Raw genomic sequence first — 23324 nt, 5'->3', positions numbered from 1 at the left:
GGGCTGGTGCATCTGCCACTAGTCTCTCGCTCCTTGATAGAGTTCAAAAATAAATCTGCACTGTCGGCCAAGCTCCAAACTCTGCCCGATCGTTGAAATGTGGCACCCCTGTGTGTGTTTTACGAGTACTTTAATAGTAAGTGCTCGGACGAAATTAAAGCACTAGTACTCCTGGACGTATAATAAATAAATACCCAACTTGACAAGAAGCAAAATCCCACCCTTACAATGTAGACATCTCGAGGTACCGCAAAGCCTTCTACTCAAATAGCTTTTTCCCTCGAGCTGCTAGACTTTGAAATTCCCTCCCAGACACTTGCTTCCTTACTGTACTGACATGCAGAAGTTCAACTGCTAATGTTGGGACGATTAATCGGAATCGGGAATCGGAAAAATCGGATCTTATGGGGGTATCGGAATCGGAAAAATATATGCCTATTTCCCGATGCTGAAAACGATTATTTTCACTGTTTTTTTTTTATTGTATTTTATTTAAAGCTAAATCTTCCATTTTTGGTAGTAATGATGAAATGATAAATATTTATTGATCTTAAACTACCAGTAAAACTAAAATCTATCACCCCCCCATGCATAACATGTGTTTTTACGGTAACTGAGAATAAATAACAATATTGTTAAACATTTAGAGATTTATAAAGAATCGGAATCGGTAACTGTATCGAAATCAAGAATTTAGTATGGAATCGGTAATTTATTCAGAATCAGGGAAAATATTGGAATCGTCCCATCACTATCAATTGCAATGTGAACAGACATCTCGCTGCCCAACTCCCTACATAGTATCTCTGCAACTCTGGTCCCAAATAGTAGTTCCTTACGTCAGTCGTATTGTGCCTTGTTTGGTGTGAAAAAATAGTAAAAAAAAAAAAAAAAGAAGTTTTGATATAAAAATGTTACACATACGTCTCACCTGTTCTAGTTTATTTTTATGGCCCCGAGCAACGCCGGTTAGCCCTCAAATAAATACATGTAGGCAACCCACTGCTTGTGCAGGAGACCATCTGTTAAAATCGCTTGGGGAGGGGCGTATGTTTTTATTAATCCAGGCCACCCAACTAGCTGACTGAAACAAATAAGCAAGATAATCTAAATGTTTCAACGGAGATAAAACATCTCTTTAATTCCACCCGTATTTTTACAGCACAAAAATAAATCTTAGACGGACGTCGGCGACATGTCATCCCTGACCTAATTATATTTCAATGTGGAAGGCTATAAGAAGGTTGTAGCAATGCAGGGAACGGAAGACGGTCTTGTTTTTTTTTTTTTATGTAAAATTTAAAGAACAGATAAACAAGACCTTTCGTTTGTCCATTTTTGTTAATAATTCACACAAATTTAACTGACGGTTTCCTGCTTCGTATACTTCTCCATAGTGAAATACAGGGTGGAACGATAAAAGTGTCACCCTAAATAAAACAACACTACAGCTTTATTTCAAAACTTTTATTGAAAAAAAAGCAATTCAGGTAACTTGATTATGTAGTAGAGTTGACATCTATTCAATGCAGCCGCCTTCAGCTTCAATCACTACCTCGATATGGTTCCAGAACTGAGAGCATGCCTTTTTCACAAGTGGGAGTTTGACGAATACTCGGCGGATGGCAGCGACCAGGCTGGTTTTGGTGTTATGAGAGGTCATGTTGGTGATGTTCTTGACGAATGACCAAACGAAGTCGTCGAAGTTTAGGTCGGGGGAGGAGAGAGGGCAGTGAGAGAAGGGTACAAAGTCGTAGCATTCCTTCTGAAGTAAAGCCTGGGTCTCTTTAAACTTGTGAGGCGGCACTGAATCCTTCTGCCACACCCAGGGTCTACCAGCAGCCACCTTATTGCACCAGGGGAGCACCACACATCCAGGTACACTTTGGTGTTGACTTCGAAGATGTGGCATGATGTGACTTTCACATGAAACCACAACAAGGACCATAACCGTGGCCGGAAACTTTGTTTTCATCAAACTGGGCACGTCTATATTATTTGTGCCAATCGAGCGATGCATTTTCAAGGTGCTGGCAATGGTCCTGTTGTCATAACTTGGATCGGTAGAGAGCATAGAGCATGAGTTGTACAGCGGAGCATCTCTGAGCTCACTCGTTAAACATTGTGTCACTTTTTCATGATAGAACGCTCCTATTGCGCTTGGGATTGGTACACAACTGGTCAACTAATAGATGGTTTGCAAAAAAAAAAAAAAAAAAAATAGCCTGTTTTCCGTCTGTTCTAGTTTTATCGTTCCATCTTGTGATTATAATTTAATCAGAGTTATATCTCTTAAATATCTTTTAGGCACCACATTTTCAGATTATACTCTTCCTTTTCCTTAATTTTTGGAATTTTTTTGCTAGAAAATTACTTACACCTGAGAGTATCATATATCTTTACGAAGCCACAATTCGCGCATCTTGGCTGGTGCATCTACCACTAATCTTTCAGTCTTAAACTAAAACAATGTTGCTTTCCTATATCTGTTTCACAAGTACGTTTATGAAATATGCTCTGATGAACTCATAGTAATTATGCATACTCCCGAATAACCCGACAAATAGCAAAATCCCACCTCTTCACTTTTCAGGTTCCTAAATGTCGGAAAGCCTTCCACTCTAATAGTTTCTTTCCCTCGGACTGCTAGACTCTGGAATTCCCTCCCTGTTTCCTGCTTCTCTGGGTGTGCTAACACGGAGAAGTTTATACCTGGTCCCATGTCCAAGTGGCAATACGCCTTGTTTGGGATGAAAAAGAGTAAAATTAAAAAAAAAAAATACATTAAAGCCGAAAAAGGCATATAGAAAACGGAAATGGCTACGGTGATAGGGACGAGATTTATAGAGGTATGTTTAAGTGGGGTTTGGACAGCAAGGTGTTTGTTAACACTACATATACATTTCTGCGTGTTGGTGCTGCCGGAAAAAAGGGGGAGCAGGAATGGAATTCCAAAATCAAGCAACCACGAAAAAAAGCTATGAAAGTAGAAAGGAACTCTACAGTTGTTTTTTTATTTATTTGTAACCTTTAATTTTGTTCATCACAACTCACGTGATCAATAGACAAGACAACGCAGTTGTTTCAGGGGTTTCCTTCAAGTTAGGCCTCACTTCCGTACAAGATCGGCTTATTACATTAATGAAAAAGGGACAAAAAATGGCCGATTACATTCAGTGCTGCCAAAACTAAGCTTCTTTCCTTTAATAATTACAAGAAACCTTCTCAACCACTAATAGCCATAGCTAAATATACATTACCTAAAAGTACTTCGTTCAAACTCCCCAGTTTAACATTCACAGGGAACATGAGTTGGAACAGATATGTTAAGGGCCTTGCCAAGGCTGCTGCAAAGAAGGTGGGCTCTCTCTACCGTGCTAGAAAGTCACTTACGCCTGAAAGTATCCTGTACCTCTACAAGGCCACCATTCGCCTATGTATGGAGTACTGTTGTCACTTTTTAGCTGGTTCATCTGCTACTATTCTCTCACTTAGAAGGAGTTCAAAAGAGAGTCGCCGACCTGATAGGTACCGCACTATCAGCTAGCCTTCAACCTCTGTCCCATCGACAAAATTTTGCATGTCTCTGTCTGTTTTACAAGTATTTTAATGGTATGTGCTCCGACGAACTACAAGCTCTTGTACCCCCTCGACCGTAAATACCCCCGACAAACCTAACAACCAGCGAAATCCCACCCCTACACAGAACAGATCCCCAGATACCAGAAAGCTTTCTACTCTAATAGTTTCTTCCCTAGGACTGGTAGACATTTGAATTCCCTTCCAGGTTCCTGCTTTCCTGACTTTACTAACATGCAGAAGTTCAAGTGTAATGTAAACAGACATCTTGCTGCTCAACTCCCTACATAGTATCCCTGCAAATTATATCCCAGATAGTAGCCCCCCCCCTATATCAAAGTGGCACTGTGCCGCGTTTGGAGTGAAAATGCAATAAAAACAAACAAACAAAAAACAAACAAAACCACACACTTATGGCTTCAAACTTTTGAACAATGCATCGTTTATTGCCTTTTTATTAATACAAGAGATAAAAACGCCGTTTGGTTCTTCGCGTATGTCCGGCATATGAAGGAATGTCACTCGGTTCAACAGACTGAACGGGACATAAAAAGAAGGAAATAAAGATTAAAATATTGAACAGAGAAAGGCCGAAAAGAAAAGAAAGTATGACTTCTTTTTTTTTTTAATTGCATTTTCACCCCATAAAAGCACAGTGCCACTTTGATGTAGGGGGCTACTATCTGGGGCATAAATTGCAGGGATACTATGTAAGGAGTTCAGCAGCAAGATGTCTGTTCCCATTACACTTGAACTTCTGCATGTCAGTACAGTAAGGGAAGCAGGGACCCTGAAAGGGAATTCCAATATCTAGCAGTTCTGGAGAAGAAACTATAAAAATAAAAGACTTTCTTACATCTAGGGATTTCTACTGTGAAGGGGAGGGATTTTGCTGCTTGTCGGGTTTGTCGGGGGTATTTACGTCGAGGGTGTCCAAGAGCTTATAGTTCGTTGGAGCATCTGCCATTAAAATACTTGTAAAAACAGACAGAAGGATGCAACATTTCGTCGATGGGACAGAGGTTGAAGCCTAGATAACAGTTCCCAACCTATTAGGTTGGAGACTCTCTTTTGAACCCTGTCTAAGAGTGGGAAACTAGTAGCAGATACACCAGCCCAAATGTGGCAACAATATTCCATACATGAGCAAATGTTGGCCTTGTAGAGGTACAGGATACTTTCAGGCGTAAGTAAGTTTTTAGCACGGTAGAGAAAGCCCACGTTCTTTAATAGCTTTGGCGATGCTCTCAAAGTATTTGTTTCAAACTCATGTTCCCTGTGAACGTTAAGCTGAGAAGTTTGAACAAAGTACTTTCAGATAATGTATCATTAATATTGACTATTGGTGGTTGAGAAGGGTTTCTTGCAATTCTTAAAGGAAAGAAGCTTAGTCTTTTTAATTTTAGTTCTATCTTGTCTTTCTTCAGAAAGGACGGGAATAACAGGAAATAAAGAAAGAAACGAAACAAAGAAAGAAACGAAGAGGAAAGAAACAAAAGAGAGAAAGACAGAATGAAACAAAAACGGAATAAAAGAACAAAAACAAAAAAAGAAAAGATCGTTAGAAATAAAAGAAAAAAAAGGAAAAAGGAACAGAAGAAAGTAAGAGACGAAAAGAAAGATAGATAGATAGATAGATAGAGAGAGAGAGAGAGAGAGAGAGAGAGAGAGAGAGAGAGAGAGAGAGAGAGAGAGAAAGAAAAGAAAAAGAAAGAATGGGATGCAGAGACCGGTTTCCAGTACTTTAAAAGGAAGGTTATGATGCATTTGAGAATACTAAATTTCCGACGGCGAAAAATTTAAATTAAGTGATCTTTCTTTTTTGTAAGCTAAGAAAACGAACCCCATGCCTGAAATTAACGAGTACTATTTTATCAATAGTTTTTAAATGGTCAGAAAACAATTCAATATTGGATAAGTAAAACAAAAGGTACTTGTGCAGAATACGGACTGTGCTTAAAGACTAACATTATTTTTAGAAAGTAATTTTAATATGAGGAGTGTCAAAGCATTGTTAACTATTTTGTACTTTCACCTACTCCGGATTTACCAATTCTTTTATTTTGTTTAATGCTTATGCACGTCTGAGGAAGCTACAGACGGCAAAAAAAAAACAAAAAAAAAAACGGCCGTGTAGCCGAAACAATAATGTAACTTAACAGAAAGATACGGTAATAAAAAATAAAACTCATATTTGCTCTACAACAGTATTGAGCACTTTCTTCAGTTTTTATTAATTACCATCTCAACTAAATATATATATATTCATCCACATACGGTACTGTTTCGCTGTATTACAGTTAATTAGTGCGACTAGACAAGCAACTACCTCAAGCCAGACTTGACCGCCTAAACGACAGTTAGTGCTCCTAACGGTTACGCTCCTAACAGCTGCTAAGATAGGTATATGAATTAACAATGTTCAATTGCTCATATATATATATATATATATATATATATATATATATATATATATATATATATATATATATATATATATACTTGTTTATTGTTATATAAACATGCTCACATCCCGCTGCTACAAATAGCCACTTGTTTCAATCAAACAACAGATATCATCAGGCAGCGACTTGACTATTCAAAAGTTCAATGAATAATGGATTTTTATTTTAGGTAGGAACTCTTTAGAAGTTGGAGTTAAAAAACTTAAAACACAGGACTTTAATTAAATAAAAAAGTAAAAAGGGAGAGGCAATTTAAATAAAGTTAAAAGATTACAATGGGGAGAGAGTGATTGAGAAGAGAAAAAAAAAGGAATAGAGACAGAAATAGAGAAAGAAAATATAGAGAAAACAAAATAGAGAGAAAAAGAAGAGAGAAAATATATATATATATACATATACACACATATATACATATATACACACACATATATATATATATATATATACATATATATATATATATACATATACACACATACACATATACACACATATATATATATGATATGGAGAAGAAAAGAAAAAAGAGATAAATGGTTATAATAAAGAGAATAAGAACTAGAAGGAAAAGGAAAGAATAATGAGATCTAGTTAAATAGAGAAAGAGAGAAAGTAAGAATTTGACAGTATATAGAAAAAGAAAAAGAAAAAAGAAAAAGAAAAAATCTGCGTGTCAACCAATTTATGAACAATTATACAATTCAGTAATGAAACATATTATTACAAATACAAACAGAAGATACAATCCAAGCGTCAGAAATGAACGTGTCAAAAAAGGCAGTGAATGTATTCGGCTAGCATATTTATCCTCTTACATACGTCCACGAGTAAAATCAACGCAATTCAAACATACGTCTACCATTAATTAGGCCCTTTATGCTAAATGATATAAGTTTAAAGTTTTCGCGTTTTTATTAGATAAATGTATGAATAAAAGAAGAAAATAATGATAAAACAATATTAAAATTATTATTAATAACAATAAACATAATAGTAATGATAATAATCATAATAATAATAATAATAATAATAATAATAATAATAATTTACATATACACACATAAAATACTAGGGATAAAATTTGATGCAAATCTGAAATATTTTAATTTTTAGATAGGGGATTGTTACTATATTATTCACTCCTAAAAGGCTTTTCAAAATACCCCCCCAAAGCATAAAATTTGATAAATATTTATTAATTGGTGTTTAGTACATATTGTAACATTTTCATAAAAAATTAAAGTGGCTTTTTTTTTTTTTTTTTTTTTTTTACAAAGGAATTACCACTTACCAAGGCCCGGAAGCCACTCGAGGATAAGGGTTAATCGATATACATTAGTCAATGTGATTATAGCGTTTTTAACATAGGTATTGGGATTTTTGAATGTTTGATTACAATAGGGGTACGGTTCATCAAGAACTGCCACTCCTTTTTTTCTTTACTTAATGAAACTAAATATTATCCACATATTGATACATATATATTGCCATGCATCCCTTATGAATAGCAATTGTGTTCCAAAATCCATAATGATCGGTTAATTAGTTTAGAAGTGAATCCTGTATACACAAATATATAAACATATAAACTTAACTTATTTTGCATTTATAGAGAAGCGAAAATAAAACAATGAAGTAAAAGAAAATATTCCCGAACAACGTCGGATAGATACAACTTTTTATGATTTTAGTGCTTGTCAATGACAGATGGGAACGTTTCCCACTCGCAATTGTCGACTTTTTTTCTTCTTCATCCTCTTCTGGTTTTAATCAAATCACAGTCAAGCTTCTGTGATCGAATGTACGCATGCGTGAACACGTAGACCCTTCTTGAAGTAATGGCGTCTGCGTTTGCTCATATTTATTTTGTGATAAGCAGACGTTTGTTTGTTAATATGAAGGCGACTTCATCTGACTAGAAATGTACACCAGAACATGTTAACGTTTCGATGCTTTTTTTTTTCATTCATTTCATTTTCTTTCTTGAAATTGATAAATTATCAAGTAATAGTTGCACAAATTATCTGGGCTTTTGTAACTACAAACCGACTATACACTGAAAAGGTTTTTAAAAAAAGTTATTTTTTAATCTTGGTCGTTCCAGACAAGGCATATTATCATTTGGACATAAGGGGCTACTATTTGGGACCATGTCTTCAGGTGACTATGTGAGGAGATGAGCGAGATGTTTGTTCATATTACATTTAAACTTATGTATGTTAATACAACCAGGGAAGCAGAGAACAGGTAGAGAATTCTAAAGTCTAGCAGCTCAAGGAAAGTAACTGTTAGAATAGAAGGTTTTTCGGCATTTAAGGACGTATACAGTGTAAGGGTCCTACTTTGCTGCTTGAGGGGTTAGTCTGAGAGTATATACGTCGAGGGGGCACAAGTGTAATCAGTTCATCAGAGCATATTCCATTAAAGTACTTGTAAAACAGACACGATGATGCAACATTGCGGCGATGGGACAGATGTTGTAGCTTGGTTGATGGTTTGGGACCTATTAGAGTTCAGACTTTTTTTGACCTTGTCTAAAAGGCAAAGATTAATGGTAAATGTGGCAATAATACTCCATGCATGGACGAATACTGGCTTTATATAAATACATAATACTCTCAGGCGAATCATATTTTTTCTTCCATTTTCAAAGGATATATATTAGAGTATTATAATAATGCGTGCCATCTATATGTTGCGTGTAACAAGACATTAAAACAGCTGAAGAATATGTGTTGCATAGCAGGGTTTCATATTGGGAGACATTTTAACGGTAACAATAGTGACAATACTGAGGGGGACATTCATATTGACGAGAGATGGCGGACATATATATATAACAATGACGAGGTAGAGAGAGGGTCATTTATGCAATTCTGTGATGTTTCTTCTTAACTCATATAACGAGGGTGATAGAGTGTTAAATGCACAGTTCTTATATTTCTTGTAACACGTATAGAGAGGAGGAGAAATACATATTCTTGGAAGGGTTATACAAAGTTCATATTAAGGTGATTAACGAATTACCTTCAATTATTGAATGACGACACGAAGACAACACTTACAAAAATCGATGATGTTCTTTATTTCATTTGACCGGTCGAATGATTTGACGTCAGGAGTTCACATTGGTTCTACATGGTTAAACTTCTACCCCTTCGCCTCCAAGAGGACCCTCCTCTGACCATGTCAACTCTTTCCGACCGACTCTGCTGACTGCTCGAACCTGACTACCCGACTGTTCGACTCCTCTAATTTGCTAATCGTAGCTCCTATTATTAATTCCCTTTTGCTATGACGTCAGATGTGTCGTCCCAAAACGTGACCAACTCACGTGGCCCAGCAAACGTTCTCGAAACACACTTTCGACAACAAATAATTCTCAACTAACCTATTTTTTATTCAGTTTTCATAAAAGAACAAACAATTAAATTCTTTTCTTTTTTTTACACAGTGATCATCACTTATCAAGGCCCGGAAGCCACTCAGGGATAAGGGTTATTGCAAGTACATTACGTTAGTGTGGAGATTTGATGAAGTGTTCACTTAAGGGGGCGGTTCATTAGGAATTTGTTAACATTGGACTTGAACACATTTACAATACAAACAATATCTAACTATTTCCAAAACAATAGCTAAATTCTAACATTCCGTTTTCTGAATCTATTCTGAACCTTGCTTACAAGGTTCGAGTCTCGGTTTATCCTAATCTTATTTTCCACTTATCTAATGTTCTTCTCATTTACAGGAAAAGGGGACAGTCTTTTCTTGTAACATATGCTGTAATTAAAAACTTTTATTCGACCGTTAATCATTGTTGTAATAATCCAACCAGGTAAATAATTCATGAAAACCAATAAAACTTACGTCAGATATGGCTATGAATAATACAGTTTCACGTAGAAATAGAATCGTCATTGACAACCGTACAGAACAAACCGATCAGAACAAACTATATAAAGGCCAAGATAGAAAAAAACCAAGTTAAACGATGATTATTGACTCTATGGACAAATCATAAATGATTGAAGCAAATTGGCCTAAAAGAACGCAAAAAAGATGATGGCGTGTTAAGGATAAGACTATTCAAAAAAAAAAAAAAGGACAAAATATATCTATACATAAATGCATGAGTTTTATTGCCTAATTATAAGGATAATCAAAAGTAAAGTATTAATAAACAAAGAGAGTTCTAAGTGTCCATAAAACTTTCAGGTTAAGAAGTTGTATGAGAAGAAATTGAATAGGCATGTTTATTTCGGCTGGCGTCGTGTGATTTTGCGTGTGACAGTGCGGATAAATTCAATGGGTATTGTAGATGTGTTTTGTTTCTGAGGGAGAGTCTTGGCTAGTACCATACAGAGTGATTGTGAAGAAGGGGAGGAAGATGACAAGACATTTATTATCTTCCGCCTAACTAAATAGTCGCTTTATGTCTGATATAAAACCTCCCAGCCTGCGATGATATGATTTCTCCCACTTCCACAGCCATATATTCACACGGATATCACATTTGAACTTTGATCCTTGTGACAGCCAAATCCGGTCTCAGTCCTTTGGGAAGAGGGTTGATAGTTTCCATGGCTCCATAGTGCAACAATCAGTATTTTGTTTATTATCTTGTATTACATGCCATTAAACATCCTTCTTTTTTTTTTAATTAAATAATATTTTTTTCTTTATTTCATAACACGTGACACAACTAGTTCACTAGATATTCTAATAAGCAGAGAGAAAAAAATCGCCTCCTTTTACTAACAATTTAGAAATTTTAAGCTTTTAAACATTTTTCTAGCGTTATTTTCATGGCAGGTGCTTGTTGAGCCCCAATATATGCCCCCCCCCCTTGCCAAACTTCCACGAAAACACTTATCTATCTAAAACCATTATCAATAACTTTTTCATTTTTTTTTTTTATCTGTGTCTAAACCTAAATGTGGACACCATGAACAAAGCTTCTTTCTCTGCTTTCTAGCTGACTACAATATGGTCGTCTTCAAGTCCAATGTAAACAAGTTACCAAATTTCCAATCCTAATGATTACTACCATATTTTCCCATTGATTAACTCTTATCCTCGAGTGGCCTCCGGGCCTTGTCAAGTGGTGACTCATTTGTGAATAAAAAAATACAAAACAATTTCTGCGAACATTCTACTTCTTTTAATATTTTGTTTTACTTTTTTTTTTTTTTTTTTTCAGAATTATTAAACACAAGCGCTTTAATGGGGAATTGATTATACTCGATAAAAATGAAGTCCGACCCAAACACAAAGTCATGCGGTGAGTTCACTTTACTTTGTACTTAACAAAATATATTAAAATTGATAACTTCTAAAAAGAAAGTCTATCTATATAATATTTCTCTTTGTTTGTGTGTCTGTCAGTCTGGTTTAATACCTGTTCAAAAATAAGTTTAAAAAATAGAATATCAAATATTTCAAATTTTCAACGTCACAACTTTTTTTCATTATTTCTAGTTACTGTTGCCACATTTGGGCAGGAGCTGCTAGAAAGGACTTATCCTGTCTTGATAGAGTTCAAAATAGACTTCGCAGCTTCGTAGGGGATGTCCTTTTCTCTTCCCTGCAACTTCTTTCTCACAGAAGAGATGTTGCGAGTTTGTCTCTGCTTTATCGTTAATTTCCTGGCAAGTGCTCAACTGAGCTCCAATCTATGCCCCCCTCCCAGCCAAACTTTCACAAGAAACACCCGTCTAGCAGAAAACACTATCAATAATTTCCCCCACTCTTTATCTGTGCCTAAACCTAAACGTAGATTCCATGAGCAAAGCTTCTTTCTTAGAACTGCACGCATAAGGAATTGTCTTCCGTTTTCCTGCTTTCCAGCTGACTATAATACAGTTGTCTTCAAGTCTAACATAAACAAGTTTTTGATGAGCCGTTCCATATACGTTAAGAAATTTACCGAATTTTCGATTACTAACGATTACTATATTGTACAATTTCTACTGTACACTCTTTAACCCTTATCCTCGAGTGGCCTCTTGGTCTTGATAATGTGGTGATGCCTGTGTAAAAAATGTTATTGCATAATGAAGTACAATACGTGTTGTCAGATTTTGCTTCTGAATAGTGAAGACGGGGTTCACAAACAGCTAACCATTTCAGCATGTAACTTTCAGAAACATAGACTTTGTAGATGTTCTTAGAACATATAGCTGCGTTAAATTAAGACGGGAATAGAGTTGTAGTCAGAGTTATGGTTAGGGTTAAGGTTAAGATGAGTGTTAATGTTAGAACTAGGATTAGGGCTAGTGTTATGGTTAGGGTTTCCATTTTCAGAAACATATACTTTGCTAATTTTCTGCAAACGTAGAGCTGCATTTAGAAGGTTTAATCTGAACACGCAAAGGCCTTTGGCGCTCCCCACCAATCTTTCACGAAAAACACTCGTCTAGCTGAAACCACTGTCAATAATTTTCTCCACTTTTATCTGTGCCTAAATCAAAACGTATACCCCATAAACAAAGCTTCTTTCTCAGCAGTGCACACCTGTGGAACTCTTTTTCGTTTGCCTGTTTCCCACCTGACTACAACTTGGATGTCTTCAAGTCCAACATAAACAAATTCCTGATAAACCGCCCCCTTAAATAAGACATTTTATCAAATCTTCATTACTAACGATTACTACGATATTATCCCATTGATTACTGTATACGCAATAACCATTATTCTCGAGTGGCCTCCGGGCCTGATAAGTAATGCCCCTGACCCACTTCCAGTTGTCTGATCTAGCTGAAATTTTGCATGTGCAATGATTTATATCTCTACGGGTTATGTGGCAAATTACAGCTCTGAACTAATTGTGGTTTCTGTTTTACAGGTGTTTGAACTGAGTCAGGTGTGAAATGGAGTCTGTTGAATGTCGAGCAGTGATCCGATTTTTGTATTTGAAAGGACGCACACCACAGGAGACTTTTGATGAAATGAAGGAAACTTATGGTGATAATACCCCATCATATGACCTTGTAAAACGCTGGCATCGTGAATTCAAACATGACCAGAAGTCTGTGGAAACAGCTCCCAAACCTAGTCGCCCCCTTCTGCCATTGATGAGGCATCTGTCCGTCAAGTTGAGGCTGCCATTTTGGAAGATCAGCGCATTACTATTCGCCAAATAGCCCAAGATGTAAAGATTAGTACAGGGTCTGTGGAAACTATCATTCATGACCATTTGCATATGCATAAGGTGTCTACCAGATGGATTCCCAGGTTGCTCACACCATTCCAGAAGCGAGAACGTGTCGAATGTTCGAGGATGAATTTGGAGATGTGCCAAGAAGATGAGTCAAAGTTTTTCAAAACACTGATTACACAGGATGAAACCTGGGTCCATCACTATGATCCAGAAATCAAAGCCCAGTCAATGCAGTGGAAGCACTTGGACTCACCACCTCCAAAGAAGGCAAGGGTGCAGTCCTCCGCTGGCAAGGTCATGCTCACAGTCTTCTGGGACCAGGAAGGAGTAGTGATGACAGATTTCCTGGCAAAGTGTACTACAATTACAGGAGCCTATTATGCTTCACTTTGGAGGAAATTAAGGGAAGCTATCAAAATAAAGAGAAGTAGACTACATCCTACAACGTTTGCTAGCATCCTCCATGAAGAATAACTTACTGCACTTGCTACGTATTAGGGACCCTATGTCAGTAGCACTTAAGTTAACCAATGTATATTTTAATGAAGTACACGCTGAGTACATGTGTGTAATAGATGACGAACAACGCCGGAAAATATCGAAGCCGGGCAAAACCAGTTCGCAATCTGATTACTGGCGATGACATCAACCATACATTCCAATCGAAGAATCGAGATCAGGAAACAATTAGAGAAATATTTAACTCTGGATTGAAATTACTAAAAGTATTTCAAATTGAAGGTCAAAATAAGAGACCAATTAAATTCCGATCAAGGAATGTGGGACGATGTAGATATAAAAACAAAACAAAGACAATCAGACAGAAAAAAGAGCGAAGCCAATGGCACACTTCTGCCGTAATACGATCGGCCACCACACACCACTCTCCCTACTGATCCGAACTCTCTCGCCTGTCAGATTATTATTGTGTAAAATAAATTATACTTTGTTGATTTAACAAGTTGTTGATTATAAAAACGACCGCCGTCATAGTGTATATATTTTGTAAAAGTACGTCTATAAAATATATCGACAAAACATAACACATGTTGATAATCAAGATACGTTAAACGACATCATTTTCAGGATTGAATGAAAAAATGGGTAGCGTAAAGTTGACAGGAGGCAACAGGTCAAACACTGTAGGTAAAAGATACGAGATGACAAATAATGTCACGTTTTTCAGTCTCTTCGTGGAACCCATGCAAATGACACATGATATAGAAATAATCTAAGTGGAATGTTACCTCAAGTCTCTCCTCGTGTGTGTAACTCATTTTAGAAAGTTAGAAAATTAAGAAGTAAATAATATGCTAATATAACATTAGTCCCTCTCTGTTGTTATATATTTGCTGCGGTCGGTTGTTCAAATGCGGTTTTCAGTCTATATAATTGCTAAATCTACTCTTGGAGAAAAGCTTTTTAAACCAGTCTCTCTGTAGAAGCTGTGCGAATGAGATACAGCCAATGATGTAGAAATAATCTAAGAGGAATATTATCTCAAGTCTCTTTCAGTCTGCGTCATTCATCTCAGAAATGACTAATATAACTTTAATCTCTCTCTCTCTCTCTCTCTCTCTCTCTCTCCTGTGTCTATTCTCTTCAAATAAAAAAAATTATGAACACTCACAGCAGACGTCTCCATGTGTCTCCTATTTTCGTGAAAAGAAGCTTATCTCTAAAAACTGTGGCGAAAGGAAGCAGTTATAAAAGAAGTGAGAAAAAAAGACACCGCTTATCTAGATCTGGAGGCCACTTAAGGATAAAGGTTAATGAGTATCAGGTGAGACAACACCGTGATGATCGGTGATGGTGGAAATTTGTCAGGAGTTCATTTATTTAGAGGAGTGTTAGTCTACATTGTGTTAAGAAGAAAAAACATTCGATGGGCTGCACTAATGCAAATGAATTGAAGAGCGGAATCCGGGATTTTCCACCATTGTTTAATGGAATACATAATTTGATCCAGAAATATGTGAGAGGATATCGGTCAAAGGACGAAACAACAGCCAAATGAAAATATTAAAACATGTCAATAGGAAAAGAATGTTTTTATAAATAAAATCGTCACAAAGAAAAGCAGTAAGTCGATCAGACATAGAAGGCTTGTCACCATTTCTTTGCCGCCCGACAACCACAAAACCATACATCACCTCACGTGCCTTTCGGAAAAATCAAAAAACTAGTAATAATTTATAAGCGAAAGCTGATTTGTCAGGGCGAAATAAAAGCAATATATTTTATAGATCAACTGTGTTGTGATTTTACTTCGCTGTCAGCATGTATATATATTGTACCGGTGACAAAAGTAAATGTTAACATTTGTATAGACTGAATAAACGCATTTTAGAACAAACGGACACTATGAATCCGTAATAGGACGCTTCATCAAGATCTGGTTTACGCTAGACTTTAAAACAGCCATGGAAATAGCTCCGTGGTATTGTGATACTCAATCGAGCAATTCTGGGGGGGGGGCTTAGCTCGTTGAATTTTCGTTTAGTTTTAGACACAAATTTCTGATAGTGGTTGTAGCTTTTATTTTGTTATTGAAAATGTTACAGTTTGCTAGTAACATTCAAAGGAAATAACTTGGTATTACCACGCCGACATCAACGTTGTGTGCTGTGGATTGTCTTTAATCTTCTCTCGTTTTGGTTCTGCCTGTATGGTTGGCCATTACGCGTTGACGGCTCTCGGCAGACTGCACACGTTTTCACAATTAAAAAATTAAAATCAAAACAATGGCAACAAAAAAAAAACACACACACACAAATGCGCACACTTTATGTATATATTGGTTTGACTGACTGCGTGTGTGACCCCATCGCGGGAATCTACCCTCTAAGCGCTAAGGTTTACATCATACGTCCTGTTGAAGCTGTATTCGTAACTTGGCATCAGTTTATCTAAGTTTGTTCAAGCTGTTCCAGCTACGATTTGCTTTCGACTCTGACTAACTGGAAACTCCGTAAACCGTTCACACTGTCGTAATCTCACAGACCGTCCGTTAACTGCTCTTACAGTCGTAAACTAATAGCCACTCCCCAAAGTACCCGCAAACAAATTCTAAATATAACTACATCCATTATTTCATCCTTTTGTTGTCGTCATTGACACACTGTAACCAGCAATCTCATGTCTTCCTATCTATTGTCTTTTCACCAACCCTATTTCCTGATTCTTTTGTTATATTTCTTTCTGTCATCTGCTGTCTAACACTTCGGGGTGGGAGGCGCCTATACTATCACCAACTTACTATACTTTTTAAAGGAAAATATCTGTTAAATATTCACTCGCCAACATTATGATTTTAAAAGAATGGTCACTTTATGGTAATTTCATTTGTTAATTATTAAATTGATTGTCTGAATGCTATATATGGTCCTGGATATTACCTTAAACTATATCCAATGGCGAGGCCCCAGCTTGTGGGCTTTGGGGATTGTGGAGCCACCCCTTAATTGCCATTGCTCCCAGGTTAACTCTGGCCCGGAGTGGTAGTAACTGTTAGGGTCCAGACTATGGGTCAAATAGAAACCGACTTGAAAAAAAAATATTATTAAAAACTTTTTCTTCAAAATCAGTGGATTCGGCATTAATTAACCTGAAAAGGGTTGATATGCCGTAAAAAAAAACAACCAACCAACTTTTCTATATAAATATTGTTATTAAATGTACTCATTTAATATATACTTTTAATGTTTTATACGGAAATCTATTTTCAGACCGGTCGGAACGTCGGCGTTTAGCTTACAGCTACATTGCCCAGCCAATAGTCGAATGACACTGATATTATCCTATGAACAACTGCTTGAGAGACGATTAGGTCAGTACGAACAGGCCATCTACCTCACCCCCGGGCAAGACATGGACACACTGGACATCAAAGTGAACATCGAAGAAACAAATGCCATTTCAAAAGTGAAAGTTACCCCACTGACCGGTTAGTCAAACTACATTATAAGTTTTTTCCGCCAGTTCAAAATAAATGTCTAACAAAAAGCGTAGTTTATCAGGCAACAATATTTGCGAAAGAAAACCCGAATAACAAGAAATATTACGTAGGCATGACTTCCTTAGATTTCAAAACCCGATACTATGACCACAAAAGTAAATTCAACAATAAAAAAAACACCGTATAAAAACAACACTAGCGAATAAATACTGGGAACTCAAAGAAAGCGGACATTCGCCGGTAGTCGAATGGAAGATAATAAGACAAGCTACCACGTGTAGGCAATTACACGACCCATGTAAATTATGCCTTCATGAAAAATTTGCTATCCTGTACTTTAAAGAACCCCAAAATCTATTAAACTGTAGAAGAGAAATAGTAAATAACTGTGTTCACAAAATAAAATTTACTCTAGGATAGCGATACAAAATAGTTTTAAAACTAACAAAAACAATAGAAAATAAACAAATAAATAAATAAATTAAATAAACATGAATATACATAAACGATCACACATATATGTATGTATATATATATATGTATATATATGTGCATACATGCATGTACACATATGTATATATATATATATATATATATATATATATATATATATATATATATATATATATATATATAAAGAAAATGTCTGCCTTAAATCACTAAACTAGTTTTAAAACAGATCCTTTGTTCGATAAAATGCATGCCCATTGGCTGATAGGAAGGGGCGCGGTGGATACTAGAAAGCTGATTGGCTAAGTAAAATCCTCAACAGAAGAGGACCATATAAAAACGATAAACAACCACAGAATTCGCGCATAAGCCTGACGAATCCTAGAGTGGATGAAACGCCGAATATTCAGTGTAGCTTAATCGCCATATATATTTTATAAATTACTATATATATATATATATATATATATATATATATATATATATATATATATATATAAATTACAATTAAATTTACCAAAATGATCCAAGATGGTAAAACTAAAGTATATTATAAATATTAAAGAATTAATATTTATAAAGTAATCTCAACCAGATGTAAAAGCTCGATAAAACCAAATAGCAGATAGAGCTAATATATATGTATTTAATTATAATTATAATTAAATAATAATTATCCATTTTTACCTACAGTCACTAGTGTTTCATGCTGGCGGCCATGTTGTAAATTCTATTTTTTCTTTGACCAAAGGTACGTGGCGTATTCCTGGCCTTAGAACGGACATTTTGGGTTACAATAGCGTTTTTTAGTATCGCCTAAAACTACACCAAGCTTTAGTATAATTGGGGTATAAAAATTACTTTGTGAGAACTTTTGGGGACTACGTTCCTTTATTTCAAGAAATATAACCTAAATAAAGAATTTTAAAGACATTACTTTGTTGAAAAATACTTGCATTCCTTGTTGGGTTTCTTCTCTCTTTAAGGTCAAACCGTTGAAGATCCGGTAATTTTCCACGAAGATGATTCGCTATTTAATCGTTTAAATATAAACTAATAAGCCTTGAGCTTAGATGTTGCTAAGATCTAATTTTGTAAAATGTCACAATTAATATCGGCGTCCAAGTGGTGACGCCAGGCGAATTAAGACAGACCTGTGGACGCTCACCGAAAAAAAAAATATGCACAGAAAGACGAAAAAATAAAATAAAATAAAAAAATAATAAAGAAGATAAAAAGAAAGAATAATTATTTAAAAATAAAAAAATAAAAAATAAACTTAAAATTTTTAAAAAGTTGGTTAATTAGAAATAACATATTTTGTTTTGTTTATTAATTTATTTATCAATTAATTTATCCATTTATTTATTTGAATAAATGATTATATTAATTAGCTAACCAGTGAAGGGACGATTCCTATATTTTCCCGATTCCAATACAATTACTGATTCTTTTGTAAATTTTCTGTTCTGATACAATTACCGATTCCGATTCTTTTTAAATCATTAAATGTTTTGCTATAGTATTGTTAAATTTTTCTTAGAAAAGGAGGATTATTGTAAATGCCTGTGTAATATGTATACATATTTGTATTACGTAAAAATACACTTGTGAGCAGACGATTCCAATACAATTACCGATTCTATTTTTGATTCCGATGCAATTACCGATTCCGATTCTTTTTCAATCATTAAATGTTTTGCTATAGTTTTGTTAATTTGTACTTTGGAAAGAAGTAGTATCGTAAAGACCTGTGTAACAGATGCACATACATGTGCGACAACGTTAAAATACACTCGTGAGTAGTCGGAATCTATAGATTTTAATTTCACTGGTAATTCAAAATATATGAATGTATACTTTTTTAGTAGTAGTACCAGTAATTTAAAAAAAAAATTAAACAAAGATAAAAATTAAATAATTAAAAACTCGTCGTTGGCATGGGGAAAAATGCAAAGAATTTTCCGATTCCGATACCCCCAAAAGTTCCGATTTTTCCAATGACCGATTCTGATTAATCGTCCCAACACTCTTGACATACGACTGTGATATATATAAGAGTCATCTACAAACTGGTAGTTCCGCTATATAACAGCTCATCAGTGTGGCTAGACAGAAAATTAATTCAAACCAGGATTAAACTTTTTTAACTTTCTAATTGATAGCCTGAGATTCTAACAATTCAAAATGTGTGTGTGTGCGCGCGCGCGCGTGTGTGCGTGCGAATGCGAATCTACATGCGTGTTTGCGTGCGCACGCACGTGTATGTGTGTGTGTGTGTGTGTGCAAGGTATATTTAAAGGATAATAAGACAATAAATATATAAATATATATCATTTTATTAGTAATACCAGTAATTAAAAAAAATAATCAAGTTTTTAAACAAAAAAATAAAAATTAAACAATTAAAAAAATCGTTTTTGACATGGGGAAAATATGCAAAGAATTTTCCGATTCCGATACCTCAAAAGTTCCGATTTTTTCGATTAGCGATTCCGATTAATCGTCTAACATTCTTGACAACGTTATCATTAGTTGTGTTTTAGATTACATACGACTGCGATATATATATGGAGTCATCTACAGACTGATAATTCCGCTATATCACAGCTCTTCAGTGTGGCTAGACAGATGACTAATTCAAGCCAGGTTTAAGCATTTTTAACAGTCTAATTGATAGCCTGAGAAGCTAACCATTTTGCTGGTAATGTATGTGTGTGTGTGTGTGTGTATGTGCGTGTGTGTGTGCGTGCGTGCGGCTAGGTGTGCGAATATATATGTGTGTTTGCGTGCAGAGGCGTGATTTGATTCAATATACCTCCCTGGATAAGCCTTTTCAAGGTAGTCTTGATAAAGCTTTTTGGGGGAGAGGGGCGAAATATTGAATAAAATGACGACTCTATAAATTATTCTGTTCCGATCAATTTGTCATTTTGCTAATTTCCATTTTGATTTACTATACATTCTGCCCGTTTTCAAAGTTTGTAATTATTTCAGTCAATCTATTTCTTGTCATGTTGTTAAAAGTTGTGTCTGAATGGTTGAAATAATTATTTATATTACTTTAAATGAAACGCTGTTAAATTTATTATTGCCAGTTTATTACCTTAGGAACGCTATTTTTTAATTTAAAATTATAATTAATTTAGAAAGGGAGGTAACTATCATTTTTTGAAAAATGACATTTAAATAAATAAAAAATAACTTTATCAAAGGGAGATAACCACTAATTATTTATAAATTGAATTATTTATTTATGGTTTAAACATATTAAAAATAATAAGATGCATAATATTAATACTATTAATATTTGTGGTAGTAGTTATTTATAATAGTAATTATAATAGTTATAGCACTTCTATTAATAAAAATACATATGAATTTAAAATAAAATCTAATATATAAATCTCACTATGTCTGTGTGTGTGTGTCTCCATTTTTAAATTGTATCTCCTCCTAGATGGATGGTCGTTTGACGGCTCAAAAGATTGCATGTAGGGTGCAGAATTTTATTAGGGGTGTTTAATTGATTAAAACAATTTCTAAGGGATTCAAAGGAGGGGTTCAAACTTGAAAGAAATAACAGCGATCATAGCGACAATGGCATCGTTTGCGCATGCGCACGATCTGTAACAGAGATTTATTTATTTAGTAAATTTACAAGGGTATGAAAGCAGTTGTCTGTTTGGTGCCGTGCGTAGCATCATCGATTACTAACACCAGTGTTGTGGATTCGAGCTCAACCATTTCTTTCTTCTTTTTTTTTTTTTGTTACATTCCAATATTCTGGATTTTTAAATGTTACGTAATGATTATAAAAGAACACTTTTATATATAAAAAAATACAGAAAAATATTTTTGCTGTATATAACAAAAATGTCATATTCCAAATATATAGGATATATTATATATCGGCTTATTTGTTACATTCCAATAATCACGTAAATAGATCCAGTAATGGAATTTTCTATTGAATTCATTCCTAAACTAATTAACCGATCATTATTAATTTTATTTATGCATATATGCCTGTATATTTGTATGCATTGGATTCACTCCTAACCTAATGAACAGATCATTATTAATTTTAAAGATGTGTATATGATTATGTATTTCTATTATTGGATTCACTCCAAAACTAATTAACCGATCATTATGAATTTTAATTATGTGTGTATGTTTATATATTTCTACGTATTAGATTCACTCCTAAACTAATTAACCGATCATTATGAATTTTAATTATGTGTATATGATTATATCTTTTTGTGTCTTGGATCAACTCCAAAACTAATTAACTGATCATTATGAATTATATGTAATGTATATGCTTGTATATGTTTATAGATGTCATATTCCAACAATCACATACAATGTTCACTTACTTTGGTAATGTATTTATGTGTACAATGAATTCTATACAAGTAATAAGGAATTTGACAGTATAGTACTTATACGACAAACTTACAGTATCCTACCCAAGAAATAAGGTACTTGTGCAGTATAGTACCTATGTGAAAAACAAAGGAAATTTTACTTGCGACGTACATAAAAGTAATCAAAACCGAAAATCATGTAATATATTCGAGTAGTATGACATTTATATAAGAAATAAGGTGCTTCTTTACTATAGCACTCTGATGTAAAAACAAACTCTCATCTGTGAGACACGGAAAAGTTAGCACAACAGAAAATTATGTAAAATTATCGAGTAGTTTCATCTATATCTTAGAAATGACGTACTTATACATTTTCTTACCCAAGAAATAAGGTACTTGTGCAGTATAGTACTCATATGAAAAAACAAAGAAAACCCTACCTGTAACATGCATAAAAGTTATTAAAACCAAAAATCATGTAATACATTCAAGTAGTATAACTTTTAAATGAGAAATAAGGTTCTTCTTTAATATAGCACTCTGATGTAAAAACAAAAACCTGTGATATACAGAGAAGTTTGCACAACAGAAAATTATGTAAATTATTTTAAATATGTACTGTGCATTACCCGCCCAATGCAAGGACATTTTTTTTCCATATATGTGCTGTAAATTTCCTATTCTATGGATCGTACAATTATCTCATACATGTAATACCCGTCCTAGGATAGGTAAAATATTCTTTTGTTCAAGATGGCAAATGATACATAGACATAAAAAAATTCCTCTATCCTAAGAATAACAGGTATGTTCAAAATTTTTCTCATACGGTCCCGAGCAACGCCGAGTGGCCTTGCTAGTAGATAATAAATAAAAATAAAAAAGAAAATAATGGCAATAAAATAATAATAATAATAATAATAATAATAATAATAATAATAATAATAATAATAATAATAATAATAATAAGTTATAGATTATAAATGTTTAAAATTTTATGATTTATGGTGGTTTAAACCTGTCGAATTTAAAGCAATGCTTATGAATGCATCCCGTAAGAATTTCGTCTTTTAAGTTTAAGAGAATGGATTTAATGTCATTATATTTTAATATATTAACGACTTCATATCTACAAAGTGCACAGAATTTGTCACCTGGCATGTACGCTTTATAAGATTCTAGTATTTTCCATTTTAAATTGAAGGAAATATTTCCACCATTAAGGTGCCAAATATATTTTGATAAAGATGTCTGGTTTTTCAAGGATAGGTTTTTAAAGGAGTGCTTATGTGTGGAGATTCTGTGTTTAATAAGTCCAAATGTGGACCCAAAGT

The 23324-nt window shown here is 34.6% G+C and overlaps 1 protein-coding gene across 1 annotated transcript in view; it reads left to right on the top strand.

Moving 5' to 3' along the window:
- Positions 1–23324, top strand: part of LOC145239998 (inter-alpha-trypsin inhibitor heavy chain H3-like) — a 162602-nt gene that overhangs the window by 72393 nt on the left and 66885 nt on the right. The window contains exons 3-4 of the mRNA XM_080103585.1: positions 11245–11325; positions 16932–17149. Of these exons, the coding sequence (XP_079959711.1) occupies positions 11245–11325; positions 16932–17149 (299 nt within the window). The remainder of the gene's footprint in view (positions 1–11244; positions 11326–16931; positions 17150–23324) is intronic.

Source organism: Euprymna scolopes, chromosome 19, assembly GCF_053919585.1.
Source record: "Euprymna scolopes isolate OS-2025 chromosome 19, ASM5391958v1, whole genome shotgun sequence".
Classification (NCBI taxonomy): Eukaryota; Metazoa; Mollusca; class Cephalopoda; order Sepiida; family Sepiolidae; genus Euprymna; species Euprymna scolopes.
The sequence above is the reverse complement of the archived record's forward strand: the minus strand, read 5'-3'. Positions and strand labels throughout refer to the sequence as shown.